We start from the raw sequence: 18,537 nt of genomic DNA, 5'->3' as shown, positions 1-18,537 counted from the left end.
CAACATGATGGCCATCAAAAGTAAGAACACTAGATGACCTACCCCTCTCTCTAACCCAGGGGCACTGAAAACAAGAACTTCAAAGAATTGAATCCTTTACATTTTATTCAAAACGTAACAAGCCATTTTAAAAGACCTTTGTTTTTTTGCCAGATTTCAGGAAGTATAAGAAAGGAAGAAAAAAACTGAACCCCAGGCAGTTTTCCATAGGAAAAAAAATCTTTTATTTAAAAACAATTTCAGTTTGTAACAGACTAGTGGAATGTGATTTTAATTTTGTTTGTTTTTTCTTGGACAGCAGGGGAGCGAAGGTGAAAATTAAACACTTCAGAAAAAGATGATTGAAAGAACAGATTACAAAAAGGGGGGAACATGAGGAAAAGCAACATTCAATATTTATAAAGCAAGCATAATACTGTGTGTACAAACTGGACAAAGGAACAATTAAATAAATATTCATGGCACAAATATGCAGTGGTCAATTTGGTAAATTTACCAATTTTCTTTTATCTCCATTTTTAAACAGTGCAAAGGGGAATGACACTGCCTTGAAAACAAGCTATAGCTAAAAATACGTTGCAAAAAGTTCAGATTTTATACAAAACATCCTCCTTAGAATTTGTTTTAAAAAAAATCTTCTATTTACACAAAACATTTTACTTGAGGGAAAAATCAGGTTCATGCTCTATTGTGAACTTCTGTTACTAAAAAGGTGGATAAGGCTATTTTAACTCTCTCCTCCTGCCCTGCCCAAATCCTTATACACGAAAATATCCAACGTATTTACAGCTTCACAACTAGCATCAGTTTACTGTGTGGTGCAACTTCTAAAACCAGGTGAGAGGGATGATTGTGTCTGCAAGGCAGTTATAGTGACATTAGTTTTGGGAGGGATGGAGCTGAGTAAGACGAACCATAAGCGATCAGTTTAAAGTGCCTTACTCTACATTGGACACAACCACTGCACATTCTATAAACCAGGAATCCCGTCAACTCCCACATTAGTTTTATTTTTAAATTTGAAATTCACCTGCCATTCACACAGTCTATTTTAAAATGACAACACAGCCAGACGCAGATAACCCATAAAATACCTCATAAAGAACAAACACGATCTTGTACAACCGAGAAGTGTCTCTGCTAATATGTCATTGTCCCAAAGGCCCACAAAAATAACACTTTGCATGGAAATGGTAGAGAATCAGACGCACATGTAATGTACTTCATCACCATAGCAACGGCCTAAGTATATGCAAAAGTGCCTCACTTTTGTTGCTAACATAATTTTCAGGTTCAAGGATTAGGTTGGGCAACCATTTTGTAGGTTCCCTTTTGGGATTCCTGAGACCGACTTTTCATACAGCTACTTCTGTGTGATCTTTGAATTTTAAGCTGCAGGATATCACAGGATGGAGATTAATAACACGCTCTGTGCTGCAGCTCACCCCAGGACTGAAGATGATTTTGAAACAGACACTGACAATACCAGGCCACTATTGTTTTAAAAGTATTTTCTTAAAATTAGGCTCAAGTGTACACTAAATAGATCAGGGCTAAAAAGTCCTTTAGTTCTTTGCAAATATGAAGCAGGACTTATTTTCATCTTTTGTTGTTTAAGAAGTCTTATGAGGACTCTATTTTAGTCATATATTTATGGAAACTAGATTCCATTCCCAGAGGCAAATGTCCAAACATTTTGCGGCTGTGTTCTGATTATCCAGATAGTCTAATGTTCAAATGGTCTTCACCCACCCACAATGCATACTTACAGAGCAATTCTGACTACAAAAATTGACCCATAATAACCTACTGACCAGGTCTGGTATTTAATCACTTGGTTCCTTCTACTCCCTTGTCCACTTTATGTAGAGTATTTTTTTTTGTCTAATGAGTATTTCAAGGATAACCCTTAAAGGTCACTCAAGCTGCAGAGCTATGCCAGCTACAGTACGAGAAGCTGTACCATGTAATACGGAGACTGCTCCACAGTCTATTCATACAAAGCATTAAAGGATTCAAACTGTAAGGCAGTATATTTCCTCAGTGTGTCAATATCACTGTTGCACTGTTCTTAAGAGCATCATGAACTAGCCCCACTGATGCCCTTATTCACTGATGTGGGCCCTTCCCTTTAATACCTCAAATAATGCATCATGCATATTGAGGCATTTCACTTTTTTCCTCTCTCTATCAGTTTTGCTCAAAATAATTATTTTAGTTCATTTAAAGTGCAGCCCTACAGCACTGTGCTTGTCACCATGTCTACCAGTCTACATCTTGGAACTTTTAGTACCAAAGTGCTCCCTAAATAATCTATATCTCTACACTTCCTTCTCAGATTCAAAAAGGCAGCAGCATACAACTGCAAATGCAGTTAAATGTCACAGGTAAACTCGTAGTCTCCTGCTCATTTGTAATGTGTCCCCACATCTTTCTGTATAACTGATTAAAATGTAGCTGCTGTGTGTCTACTACCACTGGTGACTGGGATGTTTAATTAAGGTTAGTGTTGTGGTACGTTCTACAAAGTTCCTGAAGTTCTAGTGATTGTGTTCGAAGGCAAAGTGGCCTTCAGGTTAATAAGTAATACTGGTAGCAGGAAAACAATAAGAGGGAGTAAAAATCAAAAGCACAAGAACAAGGACAGAGGTGGATTTATGAAATCCGGTTAATATAAAAGTTAACAGTCTAGGGAAAGTACAGACTGACTATTTTCTATTGCTGAATATCCAAAGCGTAAAACCTTATTGGTTATAAATACAGTGATAGATAGTTCAAACATCTATTTGCATTTTGCTTCCTGGTATGTTTGTAACAATGTGGTCCATAAATTAATGGTGAAAGTAGAAGGTGGAACAGTTTGGTTGAGTCCCTGACTCAACTGTCCTCCAACTTCCTGCTCCTGGTATTTAACTTTAAGCAGATTCCTACACAAACCATAGACACTAACCAGCTCTCTCTTCAGCTGAATTTCCTGCAAAGCTTCCATTTTCCCCTTTAATTCTCCAACATATTTAAAGTCAATCCTGGTGCAAAGAGAAAGAGTCACCACTAATTTCAGCAGAAGACCCAGGTTGCAACAGGCCAAGAGTATTCTTCAGGATCCCAAACTAGCTTCTGTCCTCTTATCTCAGACTTTGTAGTATATATTTGCCGGGCTCTGTGGTGGCATCTCCTGGACGATATACACAGGATGTCCATAGTCTCCGCTGACTTTTTCATAATGTGGACAAAAGGCGCTGTCTGCAGTCCTTAATGGAATGATAATGTCACTGGGTTCAGAACCATTATTATTACCTCCCCGCTTAGGGGTGGCCAGCGTGCTGAGTGATAGAGTGGTGGTATGCTGCGGAGAGTGTTTTCTGTGTCGCCTCTTGTATTTCAGCAGCAGAACCACCAACATAATGATGATGATGATGAAGATCACACAGCCCGATCCAATGCCTGCAAATAAGGCCACATCGGAGTTGAGGAACTTGCTCTCACCCGAATCCTTGGGTGGAGTGGAAGATTTATTGTCACTACTCAATGAGTGTGTCCCGCCTGTAAATAGAAGAACTGGGTGAATAATGTGCTCATGACCAAAGCCTTTTAAAATCATCTTACAGAGAAATATCATTTCATTCCCAACAATGTAAATAAAACCTTGTCTCCATCAAAAAGATGTAGTCTGTGTTTTCATGAAATTACTGGTGAGATTTCAAGGCATCCATTTTACATACAGTGAATCAACCAGCCACCCCCCTGTGTGATGCAGATTTTGGAGAAAAGGGGTGTGTGTCAGAAGTATACCTGAATGTCCCTCAACCTATCCCATCATTTAATATCATTGGTGATCTGTGACCAAACTTCTTTTCCCCATTTTCTCATCTTCTTTAACAGCTTTGATTCAAAAGGTCTATCAATCTCAGATTTAAAATTAACCATTGACCTAGCAACAATTGCCATTTTCAAAGTGTATTTCATACTCTATTGTTTGCTTGCAGAAACACTCTGAGTGATGTTGCCAATAAACACATTGATCTAGAAGTAACTGATTTTAAATAAATAAATTAGCTTTAAATAACTTAAAAAATATTAAGTTCATGCTTGATTGTTTGCACCCAAGGGTAAATTTCTATATGACAAATGAGATTACCTATAGGCTATCTAAATACAATCACGAGTGGTCAGCAATGAATATTTAAGACAACGTATGCTTATATGGTTTCCTTAAGCCACAGTTTTCAATCAATAAATCTTCATCAGTCACTTGCAAAAATGAAGCTGACAGTTTCACATGAAACAGATGTAGACTTTCCTGAGGCAGCATTGGTGAGATTAAGAAAATGTAAATCCGGAAGACAATTGTCCCTAGTCATACTGTCTGATTTGCTTCAGCCTTGAGATGCTGGTGCTTGGTATTAGTCATTCCATACATTGAGAAACAAGCCAGCCCATTCACTCAGGAATGGATCTGTGCACATCATCTCCTTTTACTCAGAAAGCATGCTGGCATTTATCTAGTTTACAACTTCATATCTGATTGATCATTTCAATAAGTTGCATGACAGTTTCTCATTTGTGAATCAAAATGTTATAAGCAAAACTGATGTTTCATCTTCATAAATCCACTTATTGGGAATTATCTCCACCCCAACTACCTGAATCTGGATCATTCCCTGGTGTTTTGGTAGAGAGTTTTATAAATGAGTATTTTCACTTGTGGTCCTTTGGAACTCCTGGCATTAGGCACCATTAAATGGGTTACGATTACTAACCAGTGAATTTGTTTCCAGAGGTCACATCAGCTCAACTTCCCTACTGGCTTTGCTGACATCTGAAATGCTCCCTCTGGAGAGCTGTAGGTGTGAATCTACGTGACACTTTTCTACAGTTTTTGTTAACTAAAAGCTTGTTGAAGTTCCTGACTAAATAGAGGAGGATAGAAGACAAAATAAATCAAGAAGTAGTGGCTAAAAAATTCAATCTTGGAAGATAAAATTGAGAGAGGGAAGGAGTCTCACAGGATTCGCTTGGGTATAGAACTTTGATGGTGTCTCAGTCAAGGTGATCCAAGTGATGAAATAATTCAAAGTGTAAGCAAAGAGAAACCACTTCCTCTGATAGAGAGTCCAGAATCAAGGGCAAAACAAAATTAGAACCAGGCTATTCAAGGGTGACATTATTTCTTCACATAAAGTGAAATAGAAATGTGCAATTCTATTCTCCAAAAGATTGAAGGTTGGGTTAATTACAGGCTTCTAATAGTTTCAGCACTGCCAACACCAGTAAAGTCTTAATAGGAATAGAGAGACAAGGTCAGGGAATTTTTCTTGAAACATATCGTGCAAGATAAAAATATTTTGATAAACTGGAACCCAGGAGATTGCCAGTAAATTCATTAACCATGTATTAGTTTTGACTTGTTGTGAGCACAATAAAAATCAAATTTGTGGTCAAAAATAGGCTAATTAAGCTACTGTTTGTAACCAATTCTTGTGGACACATCATGAGGCACCTCACATGGATGGAGCATAGGTACTGAGGTACAAACAAAGCAACATCAGTTGATTATTGCTTTGTTGGAACAAGGCATTATCTACACAAAGCCATCAACTTTTCTGAGATGCCGATGAGAAGTGGAGTTCTACTGTCCTGCTCGGGTGGAACTATACGCTGAAACTCACACATGTATTTGACAACTTCACATCTGCTAAGAAAAATCAATCTATAATGTGGATACACTGATCTCTTCAGATTTTTATCATTCACAGAAACAGAGGGTGTTATTTTATTTAAAAGAGTTATTAATTTATTTCCTCGTAAGTAAATGTAAAGCTTGAGGTTCTACAAGATGGATTTAAATCCTTGAAATAATAAACAGATCAAAGTGCAGAGTCCAGTTTGAAAAAATATACAATCTGAGCCCTCCCCTTCACTGAAGAAATTCTACTTAGCAGTTCTCGTCCTCTGAATCTGAGGCAAAGCAAAGCACTCTGATAGAGATGATGGAATCAATCACATTTACATTAATGTGATTCTTGTAAGCTGCAGCTGAGTGCTAGCCTGACACAGTGAGGAAGAAGCACAGGAAGAAATTAAAAGCTTTCCTCTCTTGAAACAACAGTGCATACAAGCTCTCATTATCTGTCAAACATCTGGAATTGCTCACAACTCAAACTCCCTTTGGAAGCAAATCAGAATATTAGATTCCCTAATTTTCATCTGGCTATATCGCAATTCCACATTGAAATTCACTTTTCACTAAGGTGGAAAGACAGAGAGAAGGTCCAAAGGGATTAGGAGTAGAGCTTATCAAGATTTAGGTAATAGGGAGGAAATAACTGTAGCATTTACTTTGATCCAAGGGCAAAAAAAACTGCACTAATCAATGTAAAGTTCCAGCTGCCATGCTTGCATCAACTGGCTGCAACTTAAGGCAGGAATTCTGTGGATATCTTGTGAAAATGAAGAATTCATGTTGCTTTCCATAGAATCAGTTTGCGATTGTTAAAGAAGGATAGTCAAGACTGTTAAAGTTTGCAGAAGACACAATACTCAGAAATGTAATAAACAGTTAAAGAAGGCAGCAGACTTTATTGGGACTTAGACAAATTGATGAAATATGCAGAAGTATTTAATGCTAAGAAGTATGATAGAATGCATTTTTGGAGTAAGAATGAGGAAAAGCAACATAAACTAGATGATATAATTTTAGAGGGGGTGCAAATGCAAAGAGACCCAAGGTTGACACACAAATCTTTGAAGCTGGCAGCACAAGTTAAAAGAGCTGATTAGAAAACATGCAGGAATCTTGGATTTATAAACAGAAGCATAGAGTATAAAAGTAAGGAGGTTACGCTAAACCTTTATAACTCACAGGCTAAGCTCCAGCTGGAGCATGCAATTGAATTTTGACACCTCAATTTAGAAGGACATCACGGCACTTTAGATGATGTCAAGGAAATTTACAAGTAGTGTGCATGAGGGACTTCAGTCATGTTGTGAGACCAAAGAAGTTGGCATTCTCCTCTTGGAGCTGAAAAGACTAAATGAATATTTAATGATCAAAATTATGGTAGGATTTAACAGAGCTAATATGGAGGAATTCTTTCCACTGGCAAGATGTTAAGACACCAGAGGACAGACTTAAGACAAGAGCCAAAAGAATTAGAAAGAAGCAGATTTTTTTTTAAAATATACAACAAGTTGTTAAGATCTGAAATGCATTGCTTGAAAAGCCAGTAGAAGCAGAATGATCAGTGACTTTCAAAGTGGATTTGTCTATACATTTGAAGTGGAAACTTTGGCAGGCCTATGTGGAAACGAAAGGGGAGGCAGGAATAATCTGGATGTTCATTCAAAGGTCCAGCACAACCTTGATGGCCTGAATGGCCTCCTTCTGTGCTCTAAGGACAAACTGTCCACATGATCAGCACTTCACGGTCATGCAGAACTGAGCCAAATTAAGTAACAAGTGATTGTGGCTCATGTAAAGACACCTTATGTCTCAAAAAGAAGTCGAGTTCCTCTCAGAATTGCCATTTGCTTACTCGTGTCAATGACTTTGGTGTTTAACTTGCCCATAAAATGGGCCTTTCAGGCAGATGAATGAAGTTCCACAACTCCAGTTCAAAGATGAGGTATCTTCATTATAATCAGCTTCTATTACCTTCATTCTCAGTCTTTTGGGTGGGCTTGCTCGTGGTGCCATCTCGTCCATTTCCAGGAACACTGGTTGCTTTTTCATTTCGTTCCATAGAATTTGCATCTAAAAAGTTTTTAAAAAGGTTGTTTCAGTTACATGCCGTTGCGCTGAGATACCTTCATCAGTCAGACAAAGAGGAAGATCCCTCAACACTGATGTTTTATTTCAAGAACAACAAACTGAGGCCATTGTGGACACCAGCACCATGACTGCAATGAAGTCTGTTTGCTTTTAGCTTTATTTGCTTAAAAATGTGGAAGTCACTGATGAACAAGAATGTTCACTATAAAGGCTTTTATCTATGGATTTGGACTTAACAAAATGAACCAGTAGAATTTCTAATTATTGATAAGGTTTTGGTCAGAATATATTCAGTCCTCTCAAAATATGAGGTGAAGTGTAATTCATTTCAATGCACAGGCACTTGGTCTGGAAAAACAAGCAATTTAAAACTTTCACTTTTACTGAGGCCCTGCTCCACTTGGTCCAGCTGATGTTTATACCCTTATATGCATACCCTTGGCAATAATCATTGTCTAAAGTGGCCATTTCCTGGGCTTGAGCTGAGCTTAAAGAAACTGCAAACACTAGGCATTTAGATGCTGACCACTCAAAAGCCATCTATAACAGCCATTGAGAAGCCTCCCAACAGCAGGCAAAGTTTTTGTAGCTCAATCAGAAGATGTTGACAGAATGCTAAATAGACACTATTTGGAAAGGCAACATAAAATATGAATATAACAAGTTTTTGCTTTGCAAATTCTAAAGATGTAAGGGGATTACTCATGACAACACAGATTGTATTTCAAAATTAAAATTGTGTTAAATGAAACCAACTTAGAATCCATTTATTGTCAACATTTTATAAGAAGTAAACTACTAAAGTTTTTATTCATTAACAACCTTTACATTCAAATGAGCCTCCAGTTTCCTACAAAATAAATTTCTCATTATTGACTTAAAAACAAAGATAAGCACATCAGCATGTATAATTATTTATTTTGTTTAAAAATGCTAATTGAATTTTCTTCAATCATAACAGAAAATGTAAAGTTCTTTTTTCCCCAGAAATTAAAAAGTACTCATGCTTATCCCTTGGTCAACCAACCTTAAGGAAAAGACACAAACAGATTGCTGTAATGCAATTTATTTTGCAACTATTCAATTAAAATTTAAGACAAGCTGTTAGGCTACTTCTAATCAATTTATGTAACAGATGATGACTTGGGAACTCCAGAAAAGTTACAGGACAACAATTAAATGTTGTATTCTCTTCAGTTCTGACATTTACAGAGAACCAGCAGATTTTTATTGTGTTGATGAGACTGCATTGTGTCTTTAATTGTCACTCTGACTAAGCAGAGCTTATAATGAAGTGAGAATAAGTGACAAATGGTCATATCTCCCAAGAAGTCCTGGTGACTCTTACCTTGTCCAACTTTCATTATAAGTTTCATGGCTTTGGTTTGACACACTCCTCCTTCCCGGTTTTCCAGTCCTTCCAAAGTACCATTTGATGTTGCTGGAAATAAAGAAACAAACTGTTTAATCCTCTAAATTCAATCCAGTGCATCTGCAAGGATGTCTATTACTTCAATAAGGTCGCTAAACATCATTGTTGATACGCCAACAAATCAGAACACTGGAACATTTTATCCAATAAGCTCACTTCCCTTCCCCCAATGACATGAAGTAACATGGTAATTTATCAGCTATTAAAATCCAATCTTCTAAAAAGGCACTTAAGAATAGGTCTGTAATGTGCCACCATATCAACAGATTTGGAGAATCGTGGAGACATATCACTGTTAGATGGGAAAATCAATAGCATGAAGCAATTCTGTGTGTAAATCAGGCCTGTCAATGTTGGAAGTGTTCTTTATGACCTATTAGATGACAACAGCAAGGACATCTCTGCTAAAACAGCACCCAAACATGGAACAGCAAACTCAAGAACACTAGAATGGCTAGTAACGATGTTATCATTGTCACTCCGTCAGGTCATTTAATTACAGGTGTACATTTACAATAGTTTAGCAGGTGAAGACAAGCTATGAAGCTAATTCCAAACATCATTAGCTCTTCAAAAACTTTCAGGTACCAATTTAAATGTTCATTGTAATGGAATCTGTTCAGTAGGTTGGCCATTAAAATATGCTAATAAATCAATCTACATGGAGCCTGGAAAACTGTGTGCCTTTCTAGATAGGATCAGACGTTAGTTTAACATCCAGACACTTTTGAAAATGGCACAAGGGCGGGTGGAACAAATACTACAAAGCCTGAATAACTAAAGTAAAACACTACAGAATGTATCAGAAATCCTGAAACAAGCTCCCTCTTACCATCTGTACTGCGTTTAAAAGGAATGAGTGTTTAAGAATGCGACACACTTTTAGCTTTCCACATATCCAATTTTTCAACATACGATAGTTTAACTGGAACTTTCCATTATATTATGCCTTTTACAAACTTAGCATCTCTCAAAGTGCTTTACAACAAATGTAGTACTTTTGGAATGTATTCAGTGCAGCAATATTGCAAAAGCAGCAGCCACTTTATTTATGGAACTGAAGCAGTTAACAGTTAATTTTCTTTCAGTTTTCTGATTAAAAGCTAAATGTTGGCCAGGGCACTGGGGAAAACTCCCCTGCTCATCTTGGATTGATGCCATGGGACCTCTTCCCTGAGAGGACAGTCAGAATTTCAACATATCAGTGAATGCATTGAGTGCAGAACACACCATTACAGCTACAATGGAGGGAAGGGTGTTAGTGGGCCTGACAGTGTGAATCCTCTGAATTAATGCATGCAGTTGAAATTACAACTTTGCTGAACCACCCGGGGTTAATAAATGTATCTACTTATGTTGATTAATTTCCCTTCCAATACAGAAACTCCTCCAAGGCACCATATCACTGTTTACTGTTTAAACGAAAAATGAACAAATAAACACTCAAATAAAACATTTATGGGCTTTAAAAGATTAAATTATTCTATAGCCCAAAATTCTCCACTAGTCATATGAGCTAACTTAACTCACATGTGTGGCACTGCGTGGCCTTTTATGTTGGTGTTGGCCCATTTACTAGTGAACCTAAGGAACGTTATACCAATTGCTTAAGGTTTTATCCACAAACACTGCCCACAGTTGCAAACTGAGTGCATGCATGTGATGGGACCACTGTGTGCTCATATCTATAGCCAGCTAAAATACTATAATTAGGCCAAATCTACTGTATAAAGATGAAGGGAGAATGATACCTATTCCAACGTGGTGACGGCTCAACTCTTCCCACCAATCACTAGCAACGAACTCCAAAAATGTCTTTCGGGTAAATGTGGCATTAAATTAAGTTAATTTTAGATAGCTGCATTGCAAATCGAAAGAGGAAGATTCTTAACTAAGGATCACCTACGTGAACCAAGCAATTCAAGACTGTGTACCTGTCTACTCGATTAAGAATTAATATTGAAAACTTACAACTCTCCCTTTAATGGGGAAAAAAGTGTTTGTAGCAGTTCTTGAAGGCAAATGACACTAATTATGATAGATCTTGCAGCTCAATTCAATGAACAAAAAGGATATAACTTTGAAAAAAGTGCAATTACAATTGGCACAATTTATTTATTTTTGTAACTGATAGTAAATTTTTATGCCTTTATGTTTTGCATGCACTGCTGCCACAAAACAACAAATTTCACGACATACGTCAGTAATAATAAACCTGATGCTGGTTCTGATTCCTTTGTATTCTAAATAGGGTTTGAATACTGCATGCAGCTTCTTCTGATTTCAAATTTGCTGGCCCTCAAGTTATATTGTGGGTTCTTTCCATGTAAATACTTAACCAGACTGTCTGAAATTCTTTCATTGCAGATGTTCACCAAGCTAAATGTCTTATCACCTACACTAAATTACAGACTTTACTGTCATTGCTTGTAACTTGTTAATGAGCTAATTATATTTTGTATTCTTCTTCTCTTCCCCCCTTCCCCATACCCGCTTTTCCCAAATAGCGACTATTAGGAAATTCTGATCCCTCAGTCTAGCCTGTTCCATCTAGGTTGGAGGATAATCGGAAGGAAGCCAGTGCCTTGATCTGTGCACCATTTGTTAGCTGTGAAGTAGGATCAGGCACAGGATGTGGCCTGCTCAACATGTCAGTATGCAAAGTGGCCACCTCGGCAACATAACTTGAGTGCACACTATTCAAAATATATGAAAAAATCAACCGTCTATGTTGTGTAACCGTATACAATGTGACAGGTTTTGAGATCAAGCAACAAAGCAATGAGCAATCTACAACTAAAAATCTCATTTGATTCTTTATGTTTGCTTCAGATGGTGTCTGGTTTCTCAGTTCTGGGGTGGGAGGGTTTTGAAAGCTGGGATGGATTCAAACCCTGCATTGGACAAATAATAAAAACCTGTTTTCTGGAAGTAATCTGACACTCCTCACTGGTGTCGCATTTCAATGCTGCCCACATAATTAGTCTGACAATTAGGCAAGGCTGTTGAGGGAATTATTTGAAAAATTCATAGGGACTGTTTAACTATTGCCTCACATATCCAGCTGCATGGGGTCAAGCTATAAGCAAAGCTTTCCAGTGGAAAGCTCTACTCAACATTTGCTAAAGGAGACAAATCATCTGGTGATGCTCAGGATACCAGAGTTTCATCCCCTTAGTACCTGTTGAAAGCACTGTGTGTGCGTGTGTGTGTGTGTGTGCACGCGCGCGTAACTCAAACACTGGAGGAAGTGCAAAGTATCAAAGTATTCCCAACAGACTGCAGCTTTGTAAAAGACTGGTCACTAAGCAAACACCAACTGTGTCCCTCCCTTTTAAGAAGTTCTGTTTCTCAGCCTTTCAGACGCAACCTGGCTCCCACGTCAACAGTTTAACTGGTTACCTGCTTTGAAAATAAATGTTTTCTCTGTGGTTTTGAGTTTTAAATCCCGAGTAGATCCTCACATACCATTTTCAAAGGCAAAATGACACATTCTTGAAAAAAGTCGATTGGCTTTTTGAGGTGATTCCATATTTCAGAGTCTGGGCAGCAGCACTGTACATTTAGACAGGCAAAATAAACTCAAACCAGTATTTGACCATAAATTCTGGAACTGCCTTATTCCATGACTGCTTTGTGTCGGATTATGGGAACCTTGAGCTCAATCCATCAGTTGTAAAAGACAGCTGAATGCCAACCTATAGTACTTTTGAAATCCCAAAATAATGTCTCATTGTTTCTACAATTCAAAACAAAAACAGCTCAATGTAAGATTTTCAGGTTGAGGGCTAGGCCTACTCATCCAACTAAATCCCAATAGTTTCTCATCAGTAAAACGATGCTTAGAGGTTAGAAAAGCTAAGTAGCAGTACAGGTTGATGTTCTGCTCCAAAGAATTAGTTTTTAATCAATAAATCAAAATCTAGCAGTGCATTTTGAGTGGAGAAAAACATCATATGACAATAGCTTGCAACACTCACTGAAGGTAACCTGGCAGTCAGTTGAGTAGGCCCACAACAGTATCTTTCAGACTGAATCATGACAGCATTAAAACTAACAAACCATGCTGCTGCAAAGATTGCTGAAGTGATCTGAACCAATAACTGCAATGTCTGCTTTTTGCCAGACTGCACCATTTTCACTGTAATGGTGGTGCTGGTCCACACAAGGGCCTAATGAATTGAAAAAAAAAGCTCTTGAGATTTTCATTCGGTTGGAGGGGGGTGGAGTGGGGGCTGTTCATTGTGATGGAGAGAAGGAAGGATGTGATTTACATCATAATTCCAATGAGAACAATATTACTGCTGGCTTCTTACTGTTTATCTAGCTGTTGCACCTGTCAGAAACAGCAACAACTACAGCCGCTGTTACAAGGTTCCTGTCAAAATTGCACACTATTTTAAAATGGGATGATTATATGAATTAATGAACAGAAGAGGAATAGGCTTATATAAGTGCCACTTCTGAATTCTCCCCATCCCCAAAGGAAGGGAAGTAATATTACATTTTAATGCATCTTCATTTGATCATTATTACCCTGCTTCTCCAGAGACTGTGCTTCATAAACCAACTGTGCTTCATGTACACTTGGCTATCTGGGCTTTCTGGTCAGCAGTGCTGTTTAATCACTGGATGAATAAAGCTTTGGATTTGTGCCTGTACCTTTGCTTTCACCGTCAGCAATCTGAGGAACCCAAACTGAAACAGCTGATTTCAGTCCCGCTTTGTTCTTCAATATCCCTTCAACAGAAAATGATGCTTTGACTTTTTCTACTTGACTCAAATTAGCCAGGATGTTCCATCTGCTATTTTGAGGTCACTTCGGCTTCAGCCATAAAATTTGTCTCCGTTTTCCAGCAGCTTGCTGGTCAATTCCAGGTGCATTATGTGAATTCAGCATGGGTCTACCAATTATTAAAGGTCAGGATCCAGAGATTTCAAAACTGGGATACAGTGAAGAGGTTCCCAGACTCCCTTAAAAAACAATCACAGGGGAGCACTTATTTTCTTTCAAAACGAATCAGCAGCTCGAGCCAATTCGCAATGGGAAATTAAAAGTGGAGGGAAAGGATAAAAAAAAGTCAATAGATGTAGTCTGCATTTCAAAGCTGTTTCTTATACCTAAAATAAACTTCTGAGTGTCCACCTGCAGAGCCAGCCTGTTGAAAGTTGTGTTTCTATTTTTAAATCATAATTTCTCAAATCGATTTTCCGAAGTGCAGGACTGAGCTGAGAGAATCTGTGTGACACTGACACTTAATCAGAAGGTGAATGGATCGTACTCTGACATTTAAAAAAATGCAGCTGTGTTTTTGCCTCCTGAACCCGGCATTTGATTAATTTTCCTCACACACAGTATCTTAAAGCATCTGTATCTCTTGTCTTTACACCTAACGAGTACACAATTCAGATGGCCGAATTCTGCCTAAGGTATCAGCTATGCCTCAGTGGAGAATCAATAACATTATGGGTTCAATTCCTACTTCAGAGACAGGAGTAACAAATCTAGGCTGTAACTCTAGTCCTGACTGAGTACTGTACTGACAAAGGCACCATCTTGCAATTAAACCATTAAACCATGGCATCGGCTGCTCTCTCAGGTGGACATTAAAGATCAACTGACACTCTGAGAAAAGTAGGTGAGTTTTTCCCATTAGCTTATCCAACACCGATCCCTCAAGCAAGAGACAACCTTCTCATTATCTTATTGCTGTTTTTGGGAGCTTGTGCAAAATTTGGGTCCAAGATTTCTTATGTTGCACTTCAAAGAAAAGTACATCATTGGTGTATTAATGCAAACCTCAGAGATAAGCGCTAGTTTTTCTTTCACACATCCACACACCCCTCAACCAGCTCTCCTCTCCTCATGATCCTTTATGCATCAAGAATATGGATCAAGATGTCATTTCTTCTCCACTGGAACATGCACTGATGTACATTTGCCAATATTCAATTATAGCCTGTTTAAAGGCTGGACGCTGGCTGTAATACCTTTTCAGCTGTTACCCAAGTGCTGCCGAATCTGACGGAAGTTCTTTGGATGTGTTAATATTGTGCTGCCACATCTAGTTGGATTTAACTGCAGGAAGTACTGCTTCACATCACAACAGATGCCAATTTAAAGTAGTGCACCAACTGGTTAAAGTGATCATTATTCCAATTTTGAACCCTTGGGAAGAGCTATACCTAAAAATATTTTAACATATAATATGATTTAATAAGTATTAGAACATAGAACATAGAAAACCTACAGCACAATTCAGGCCCTTCGGCCCACAAAACTGTCCGAACATGTCCCTACCTTAGAAATTACTAGGCTTACCCATAGCCCTCTATTTTTCTAAGCTCTATGTACCTATCCAAAAGTCTCTTAAAAGACTCTATCATATCCACCTCCACCATCGTTGCCAGCAGCCCACTCCACACACTCACCACTCTCTGAGTAAAAAACTTACCCCTGACATCTCCTCTATACCTACTCCCCAGCACCTTAAACCTATGTCCTCTTGTGGCAACCATTTCAGCCCTGGGAAAAAGCCTCTGACTATCCACACGATCGATACCTCTCATCACCTTATACACCTCTATCAGGTCCCCCCTCATCCTTCGTCGCTCCGAGGAGAAAAGGCTGAGTTCACTCAATGTGTTTTCATAAGGCATGCTCCCCAATCCAGGCAACATCCTTGTAAATCTCCTCTGCACCCTTTCTATGGCTTCCACATCCTTCCTGTAGTGAGGTGACCAGAAATGAGCACAGTACTCCGAGTGGGGTCTGACCAGGGTCCTATATAGCTGCAACATTACCTCTCGGCTCCTAAATTCAATTCCCCGATTGATGAAGGACAATACACCGTATGCCTTCTTAAGCACAGAGTCAACCTGTGCAGCTGCTTTGAGCGTCCTATGGACTCGGATCCCAAGATCCCTCTGATCCTCCACACTGCCAAGGGTTTTACCATTAATACTATATTCTGCCATCATATTTGACCTACCAAAATGAATTATAAACTGCAATTTCAAAATTTCAAGCATAACATTGTCAAGCGTAACAGAAAATGCAGAAAACACTCATGCAGGCGGCATCTCTGGACAGAGAAACAGTTAGATCTGAGACCCTTCATCAAAGTTCCCAGGCCAGACACGGTAACTGTTTCTCTTTCCACAGTTACTGCCTGACCCACTGAGTGTTTCCATAACTTTCGGTTCTTATTTCAGATTTCCAGTGTCTGCAGTTTTTTTTATTTTCATTGTGTATTCTGTGCTGCCAAACAGAGAATCTTCGCTTTTACTTTCCTACAGTACCATCTATGCTTTATTACACAAAACATTCCTTATTACAAATACATCCCCAATTATTTCTTCAATCTCTGCGGCTATTTTCTTTTGTTGGCTCTTCTGATGGATAATGTGGTAGCAAAGTCTAAAGAGTAGAATACCAGTTGAAATGTTCACTTTTCAAGTAGGAGTTCCACATCCAACTGATTTCAATGCATTAGACTGGGACATCAACCTACAGTACAGAGAGAAAATGTCATGTCTCCCAAGCCTCAACCTGGAATCTGTAATGATACAAGAAGCTAGCACAAGCCACCTTCTTCCATAACTACTAGTCCAGTATTGAAACATAAGACACCAGCAGTGTTAAAGCTGATGAGGCCCAAGTTGGAAAATCTGTCCTGGGATGGTAATTTATGATTAGTCTGTGTCCATTCAGTTTGTTGCAGAATGTGCATGAACTTCAACCCCTCCATTCATTATCATGATTTCAGAGACCAGCCAGCCTTGGCACATCAATTCCAGTTTCAGTTCAAGTGTTAAAAGCCTCTGACAGTGAATGCTCTCAGTAGCTGGAACCAGCGGTGGATATCCTTCTGATGAGCTGCAGCAAAACATGGGCAGAGTGGTGTATTGATTTACTGGTGGTAAAGGAGAAGAGAGCGATCCTCTTCCTGCAGAGGACCTAGAAATAGTAAGGCATCAGTTGGAGGAGACATCTTTCAAGGTTGATTAAAATAGTGCAGCCCCAAGGACATCTGATGCAGTGCCACAAGAAGTTCAATGATCTCATACGAGTGGCCAAGGTCAGTGAATACATCCTCAAATTTCATCATGAGCTACTCTGCCACTAATGATGCATGCTGCAAAGTACACAACACCCCCACCATAATTAGCATCAATCAGGACTCAAACTATCTTTAATGTGCCCCACCAGGCTTCACACACTTACCACTCCTCCAAGCCTCACACTGCTTAGAGCTTCAACACACTGCCAGCTATTCAACCATGATAGGCATATCCCCCAGATACAGCCTGAACACTCTTCACTCAGTGATGGTTCAGTTGCTAAAACTTCTGCCTCTCAGTCAAAATATTCTAAGTTCAGACCCCATTCTAGTGATTTAAGTGCAAAAATCTAGGCTGATTTACCCATTCAGGACTGGGCAAGGATTGCACCTTCAAAATGCTGCCTTTCAGATGAGGCATTAAACCAAGGCCCTGCCTTTTCTCTCAAGCAGATGTAAAGGATCCCATAACATATTTTAAAAAATAACCATTAACATTTCCAAAACAGATTCTAAAATTCATCCATGAATTAATAGCATCTGCACATTGTGCTTCACTTTGATACTGAAGTTGAGTACAATTTGCAGGAATTAAAATATAATTCAGAAAGCATCATTAATCCAGTACGAATATCTCCTGTTTGTGGGAGTTTACTGTGCTCAAATTAGTAGCTGTTTTCTGTGATGATTAAACTTCAAAATTACCTAAACTGCTGTAAAAGGTGTTGGAAGATTTGAAACAGATGAGAATGGCACTCTTTAAATGCAACTCCTTTTATTCTTCATTCTGCAGAAGAAAGTGATCCATATGAACAATACAAGAAATGCAGAATTAAATCCTTGGGGTATAGGAAGGCCTCTGGAAGGACTGTGTGCAATGTCACAACATTAGCAGCAAACTGAACCCATAGCATCCAATCATTGGTGCCATGCAACCCAATTTCACTGGCAAAGCAGCTCTTAGAGAAGAATGGAATGAAAAAAATATATAATTTAAAATACTGCATTGCTATTATTTAAGAGCAATGCCTCAATTGATTATTCTTCTGTTTAATTTAGTTTGAAAACTGCCCAGTGATAACATCCTCTATTGGACTGCAGTTTTTATTTACTTATCGGGGACAATCTAGAAAAAGAAAAGTTCATCTCCTTTTGCTAAGAGTTCTGTACCTAGTAGTTAGTATTCCATTAATCATTACTCTTGTTCATAAGTCAATCTGAAGACACAGATCAGTAGTTGATGGGTTTTTGATTTATCAAATTGACTTATA

The 18,537-nt window shown here is 38.5% G+C and overlaps 1 protein-coding gene across 2 annotated transcripts in view; it reads right to left on the bottom strand.

The window, feature by feature from the left end:
* Positions 1-204: 204 nt before the first annotated feature.
* LOC127576214 (ephrin-B2-like) overlaps positions 205-18,537 on the bottom strand; it is a 50,056-nt gene continuing 31,723 nt past the window's right edge. Inside the window, exons 3-5 of one of the 2 annotated variants that reach the window (XM_052026642.1) lie at positions 9,120-9,212; positions 7,655-7,753; positions 205-3,543 (exon numbers count right to left, since the gene is read on the bottom strand). In XM_052026642.1, coding sequence (XP_051882602.1) covers positions 3,131-3,543; positions 7,655-7,753; positions 9,120-9,212 — 605 coding nt within the window. In that variant the 3' untranslated portion in view covers positions 205-3,130. The remainder of the gene's footprint in view (positions 3,544-7,654; positions 7,754-9,119; positions 9,213-18,537) is intronic. The other variant, XM_052026643.1, reaches the window with a different exon arrangement.

Source organism: Pristis pectinata, chromosome 11 (genome assembly GCF_009764475.1).
Source record: "Pristis pectinata isolate sPriPec2 chromosome 11, sPriPec2.1.pri, whole genome shotgun sequence".
Classification (NCBI taxonomy): Eukaryota; Metazoa; Chordata; class Chondrichthyes; order Rhinopristiformes; family Pristidae; genus Pristis; species Pristis pectinata.
This window is presented reverse-complemented; position numbering and strand designations above follow the sequence as displayed.